Source organism: Lactuca virosa, chromosome 4 (assembly GCF_052849685.1).
Source record: "Lactuca virosa cultivar CGN04683 chromosome 4, Lactuca_virosa_CGN04683_v6, whole genome shotgun sequence".
Taxonomy (NCBI): Eukaryota; Viridiplantae; Streptophyta; class Magnoliopsida; order Asterales; family Asteraceae; genus Lactuca; species Lactuca virosa.
In genome coordinates, this window is record NC_136429.1 from 34,122,670 (window position 1) to 34,129,921 (window position 7,252).

At 33.8% G+C, this 7,252-nt stretch overlaps 1 protein-coding gene across 2 annotated transcripts; it reads left to right on the forward strand.

Annotated features, from left to right (window-relative positions):
• Positions 1-1,345: 1,345 nt before the first annotated feature.
• On the forward strand, positions 1,346-7,031 carry LOC145103870 (ACD11 homolog protein-like). 2 transcript variants are annotated; one of them, XM_079041142.1, is made up of 5 exons: positions 1,346-1,545; positions 1,629-1,935; positions 6,240-6,412; positions 6,557-6,702; positions 6,800-7,031. In XM_079041142.1, the coding sequence occupies exons 2-5, from the start codon at positions 1,705-1,707 to the stop codon at positions 6,904-6,906; spliced, it is 657 nt and encodes a 218-aa protein (XP_078897268.1). In that variant the 5' UTR covers positions 1,346-1,545; positions 1,629-1,704; the 3' UTR covers positions 6,907-7,031. The 2 variants fall into 2 exon arrangements, with proteins under 2 accessions (XP_078897268.1, XP_078897267.1); XM_079041141.1 differs by having other exon boundaries at positions 1,689-1,935.
• The last annotated feature ends 221 nt before the right edge of the window (positions 7,032-7,252 follow it).

The window sequence follows — 7,252 nt, forward strand, 5'->3', positions numbered from 1 at the left end:
GTTGGTGAGGGGGACGACCAATGGTGGTGGTGGTAAGGGCGACATGTGATGATAGTGGTGGTGAGGGCAACGACTTACAATGTTGAAGGTGAGGGTCGCGGCTGATGCTTAATGTTTCTAGGGTTTGTAGAAAGAATTTGAGGATAAGTGTTGTTTAAAGAGAGAAGGATAATGGATGTAATTTCTCACATCCGAATGTTTAAGACTCATCCTTCCAGCTGAACTATTTAGATGCATATGACCGATTTAGAGGCTCGAACTTGACAAACCAAACAATCTTAACGATTGAATAATTTAGAGGTTGTCGTTGAATGGTCTCGTTAAGAGTCTATCAAACACCCCCTAAAACATGCATGCAAACCCCCACTCTGATGTTTGTGTCATAGATTTTCACGTTTGGAATGAAAACAAATGCTCCTAGGATGTTTCATGTGGAAGGAACAATCTAAGACCCTAAAGACGGTTGTATTGTCGAATGGAGTTGTTTCAATGTGGACGTTATTTTACAAGTTGTTGAAATATTTGTTGTTTGTAATGCTGTTTGAATTTATTATGATGGTTGTGCTTTTAAAGTTGTTCGTTTTCCCATTGAAGTTGCTTTAAGGGTGTTGGTTGAAAAGATGGGGATGTCAGATGTCAAAGCCAAGCCAAAAACAAGCTCGCGACTCATAGATTATGGCAAGCGATATGATCGATAGCAATAATGTTTAATTAACCGAGACGGTGTTGTTGGAGGTGGCGTTGGTGAAAATGTGTTGGGAGGGGGAGAGCTAAAAAAAGATGAAGTGACTAGTGAGAGTTTGGGTAGGGCGGATGGTGGGATGCATATTCTATTTTATATATATATATATATATATATATATATATATATATATATATATATATATATATAACTTTCGTTAAGATACGAGGGAAATGACCATTAAGTCCTCATGTGAGAGGTATGTTTTCATGGGCAATAGCTGAAATCTAACAGAAATTAACGGAAGACCTGTGCAACAAAATATAATGATTATAATCATAGGACTAAAATGATGGGGAGAGAAAATTGGACTTGGAATGAAGTTTTTTAACAAACATAGGACCATTTTTATAATTTAATCTAAAAAAATTAGGGAGCTTATTTAAAAAATCTGCATAAATTCACAAATTTTTTTTCCCATAAAAATCATTATAAAAAAAAGTAGTTTGGGTACATTTTTAGACAAAAGCTTAAAGGTGGAAGAATATTGAGTTTTATGGATATTAATTTTTAATTTAAATGGAAAAATATGTTGATTCTTTAAAAGGGACCATTGCGAATATTATGATAAAGTAGAAGGTCCAACCGTTGGAAATTCAAATCAGAGTTGAGTAATACATACGCAAACTTGCACATTCCGTGAAGGCGCGAAACAAAACCACCTTCGTCCGTCCAATTGTCCAAAAATCAAACACACAAAATCGCCGGTTTTTTAGGGCATGCCGCAACTGTAGAGATTCAGACACAAATTCAATGGCTCTCCTTTCATACTTCGCCTCTAACAGGGACAGGGGTCGAGAGAAGTATGCGCTTCCTTCCTTAATTTCACTTTCTATTTCTTTCTTTTTTTCAAAATTTTCAGATTTTTGTTTCTCGGTTTTTTTAGGTTTTAGATGATCTCAACGGGGACTGTATTTTTATTCATTGTTTATGTTAATCCGTGAAGTGTTAGGATCCGGAAGATGAATAATGACGATGATGACAACAAAGATGCTAATAGAACAGGAACCCCTCTTGCTTCGATCGCACAGGCGTTTGAGGAAATTGCGGATTTGATTAAAAAGGGGAACAAAAGTGAGGGTTCGGTTGATTTGCGTTTGAAGCCGTTTTGTGAAGCGTGTACTTTGGTGTCTGTGCTTTTTGGTTGTCTCGGCATTGCTTTCAGATTCGCAGAGATGGAATACACCTCAAAGGTTTGTTTTTTCTTTTGAAATCTGAATGATGATGAAGCTTTAACCATATCCCCAATTTTGCGATATATTTCCACATAGATCATTGGTATAGTATACCTATATATAGCGTTTCTTTAAACTATTTTTGATATCCTGATAGCAGGGTGTTTCTATATGTGATCCGTGAAAGAAAAAAAAAACAAAACAAAACAAAACTGTGTTTTCATTCAATCAAAACTGTCTAGAACACTAAAATATGATTATAATTTATGCCAATAGAAGCAGCAGGCTGTAGATTTCAGACTTATATCAAGGAATGAGTTATAGATGATGAATGTTACTTTTTTTTTAACAGCAATATGTGACGATGAATGTTACTTAATCTCATGTTGTTTGGATAGTCCAAAATACAAGATTTAATTACATCATGAAACTGGAGCTCTTTTCTTCTTATTGTGGTGTCCATAAATAAATTTATTAGATAACTGCAGTGCGATACCAAAACCCTTTTCCATCCATGTCATTTAACTAACTTTCTTTGAACACTTATAACATCTGAATAACATATAGTGAACATTTGAGACCCCTTACCCCTTTTTCCTGAAAAACAGTTAAACTTAACATCTGAATAACCTCTGAAGTATTCAAATGCTTTGCATGATAATATGTTGTTTGGTAAAGTTGATGAATAAATGTGTTGAACAGAGAAAATTACCATTTTATCTTTTTGTTTAGAAATAATAATAAACACCAACAAACCTATCAAAACCTTAAGAAATTCTTACCAAGGAGTATGTGTTTTTGGTTTGGGGTTGTGATGAATACCAATGTTAAAAATAGAACTAATAGTAAAAAGGAATAACTAAGTTGATAAATACTACAACACACTTAGAAGATAAATAATACTAGCTAAGCCTATGATCAGTTGTACCTTGATTTTATGTTTCCACTCCCTCCTATCCGAGTTCATGTCCTTAGAAAATGCCAACTTTTTCATGTTCAACCTAAAACAATCTTCCCACTTCCTCCTCAATCGACCACTCCTCCTCCCCTTGTGGACTTGTGACACACCCCACCCTTCTTGCAATCTTCTTCGATGTAACGCCAACGACAAAGTGCTTTGCCAGTAGCAAATTCCAATTCAAGAATTTCCAAACTCTTAAGTCGGGTTGGGTTGTACTATTAAGTCGACAATGAAAGAAAATGGATTGGCGAGGGAATAGACGAAAAAGAACATGCTAGCGTGGGGTACTATATGAAAACGAGTTATGTTTAGAGCTGGAAGACACACATATATGAGCAAAACGACGCAGTTTTCTTCAAGTTGCGTTCATGGCGAAGAAGAACTGAAAGATCAACAAGATGTTAACAGTGGTATTAATCTTTATAGAAGGTTGAAAGGAAATTTGAGAAAAAGAAAGCTTAAGAAACAAGAGAACAACCAATTATGGCTAGTTAATAAAAAAACTCATGAAGAATTGCAAGGAATTAAGGCGTTTAGTGTACGACTGAAGACCCCACAAAGATGGAAGTGAGAGAAATATGTGGAGGCGGAGCTTAATCTTCTAGAAGTTATGAAGGCGATGAAAGAGGTGATTGAGACTCTGATTAAAAGAGACGCATTGCCGAAGCTCGAGCGAGGATACATGACATTGGTCTACAGATACTATACAGAAAGACATGGTTGACAAAGAGGCGACCTGGCGCCTCCTTCTCAAACTCGTCTTTCAGTATTGTGTCAAATAGACCACTAGTGTCATGTATCCTCTTTCGAGCTTCGGCAGTGCGCCTCTCTTAATCGGAGTATCGGTCATCGCATTCATCTACTTCGTAATTTCTAGAAGACTAAGCTCCGTCTCCAGATATTTCTCCCGCTTTTACCTTTGTAGCTCTTTAGTCTTATCACCAGGTAGCCATTTTAGGTTTAGACGGACAAAAAATACTTAGGGCCCTCCTATCTAAGTTCATCTTAGTCTTCTAGAAGTTGTACCCTTAATTTATGTTTCCATTCCTTCCCATTTGAGTTCATGTCCTTAGAAAGTGCCAACTTTTTCATGTTCATCCTAAAACTATCTTCCCACTTCCTCCTCCATTGACCTCTCCTCCTCCCCTTGTAAACACACTCCACCCTCTTTACGGTCTTCTTCGATGAAAGTAACGTTTACGACAAAGTACTTTTCTAGCAAATTCCAGTTCTAAGTATTTCCAAACTCTTAAGTCGGGTGGGGTCGTACAATGGCGAGTCTATAACATAAAACCACATGGTTCACTATTTAAATGAAACCGATAGAAAATGAAGAAACATCAAAAAAATATTAGTTGCAGGTCTGGATCGATTAAGTCGTATAAGTAAAAATAGATTGAACGTTCTTACAATTGTACCTCTAACGAGATCTCATATCTTAATAGATTTTCACAATTATGTCATTACTATTACTTTCTAAAACATTTTTTTTTTCAATATATGACATTAAACTATCACTTAAAAATTGATCGTTCATTTTGTTGGTACGTCCGTCTTTACCAATTTCATTGTGGAAGATGCATGCACCAGATAGTGATCGGCGATTGTGATTTGTGAAGAAATAATTGAGGCTTGAAAGAAACTGACACTTGACTAAATAATGATTCATGATTATTGTTTTTTTTAACTTGTATTGGGCTAATCATATTGGATTATACCTTAAAAAAATGGGCTTCTAAGATATCGAATACAAACTACATATTTTTATTTTACCAAAAATATTATGGTGGTTCGCTGTAAAAGAATTAACGTATGATACATATTTAATTTTATATAACTTGTTATAAAAGAATAAAAAAAACATAGGTGGGTCAAGTGACCCACCTTGGTTACATATAGCCTCGCCAATGGTCGTATTGTTAAGTCGACAATGAAAGAAATCGGATTGGCAAGAGAACACGCAAAAGAGGGCACACTAACGTTGGGTATTGTAAGAAGAATTGAAAGTTCAACAAGATGCTAATAGTAGTGATAATCTTGATAGAAGGTTGAAAAAAAAATTGAAAAAAAAAAAAGTGAAACAAGAGAACAACCAATTATGGCTAGTTAATAAAAAAAACCCATTAAAAAATACAATGAATTAAGGCCCGCTAAAGAGTGTAACACTAAGGACCCCATAAAAGGATGGAAGCGAAAGACATATTTGTAGGCAAAACTTAAGTACTGTTTGTTTTTTTGAAGCGAAAGTTCATAAAGTCTGTGGACCACCTCTACAACCCTTTACAGCAGAATAGATGGACCAAACGGTTGTAGCATGCGATAAGAAGTTTGTTTGTTTTTTAACATATGCATGCTGCTGCAATAAACTGAAATTTAAATAAACTGATTTTATAAATTGAAAATAATTTTCTAACACCGAAATTTTAATAATTATAGTCTTAAAACATTGAAAGAATATTAAAAATAACATGAAAAAAAACAAGAATATAAATTTTCTAAAAAATCTTAAAAAATATAAAAAAACCTATCAGTTTTCTACTAGAAAAAACTAATTTTAAAGAACATAAGATGCTAACTTTTTCATATGAGTTCATCTTAGTTTTCTAGAAATTGTACGGTGATTTTATGTTTCCACTCCCCTTCTATTTGAGTTCATGTCCTAGAAAGTGCTAACTTTTTCATGTTCAACCTACAACTATCTTCCCACTTCTTCCTCAATCCGATGGAAGTAACGTTAACGACAAAGTGCTTTTCCAACAAATTTCAGTTCAAAAAATTCTAAACTCTCAAGTCAGGTTGGGTCATACTATTAAGTCGACAACGGAAGAAATCAGATTGGAAAAGGAACAGGCGAAAGGGTACGCTAACGTGGGGTGGTGTAAGAAAACGAGTTATGTTTACAGCTGGAACACACAATGATATAAGCAAAATGATGAAGTCTTCTTCAAGCTTCGTTCATGGAGAAGAAGAATTGAAAGATCAACAAGATGTTACGAGTGGTGATAATTTCAACAGAAGGTTGAAAGGAATTTTGAGAAAAAAAGAAAGCGTGTGAAACAAGAGAACAATCAATTATTTTTTTTTTATATATATTTCTGGTAACACCCATTTTTAAGTGGGGGTCTGCACTCCACTCCTCCTGAACTAAACCCGCCACTCGGTTCACCCATTCACTTTAACCAACATGCCTAGCATTATGATTAACATGTAACCTTGAAGGAACATCTGTATTGTTTTTTCCGCATCCCATAGTTTTTTTTTTTTTCGAGATATGTAAATCTCTTCTTTTAACATGTCCTTTTTCAGAACAAAAAAAAAAAAAAGTAAAAAGTGAGTTGTTGAATGATGGTTTTGATTGCAGGTGCGTGATCTTCTTGAAGCATCAAAGCAGTTCGCTACATTAAGCAGTGTGGTTGAGTTTGACTTGAGAAATAAGACGGTAAAATCACCTGGAAGCCATACCCGTAACCTTCGCAGAGTTCGCCAGGGTCTTGATCTCATTAAAGAATTGTTTCAGAATTTCATATCAGACGAGTATGCACTTATATATATATATATATATATATATATATATATATATATATATATATATATATATATATATATATATATTATATCCCACGCAATTAATAATAAATAATAATAAATAAATTATAATTATAATATATATATTCGTAGGAACCATTCACTTAAAAAAGCAGCGACACAAGCATATCAACAAGTCTGTGCACCATATCACACGTGGGCAGTCAGGGCTGCTGTTTCTGCTGGGATGTGTACTCTTCCAACTAGGGAACAACTCTTGCTTAAAATAAATGAAACTGGTAATTAACTAGTTTTTACTAATTTAAAAACAAAAAACAAAAATTGATAAATAAATAAATATTATCTGATCTCGATTTTGTTGCTTGTTGCTTGTAGATAAATCAGCGGAGAAAGAAATGAGGAGGTACATAAAGGCGGCACATGAAGTTATAAAAAACATTGATAATCATTATATTTCTAGGAACATAGAGTTAGATTGGTGATGGATGATTTAATTTTGTATTTAGATTATTATCACATTATTATATATGTATGTACACAATCTCAAAATTAATTTGCTTCCATGCATGCATGTAAACATTTAATCAATAATCTCCGACTTAATTCATACGTTTCTTCTGCCAAAAACTCTACAATTTCTTCTTCCTCCCTATATATACTTATCTCAATATATATATATATATATATATATATATATATATATATATATATATATATATATATATATATATATATATATAGTGACTGAATTCTTTATTTTTTTAAAAATATTTTACTAATTTAGAGAAACACTTGCTCTATATGTTATCTTCAATATTTTGTAGGGTT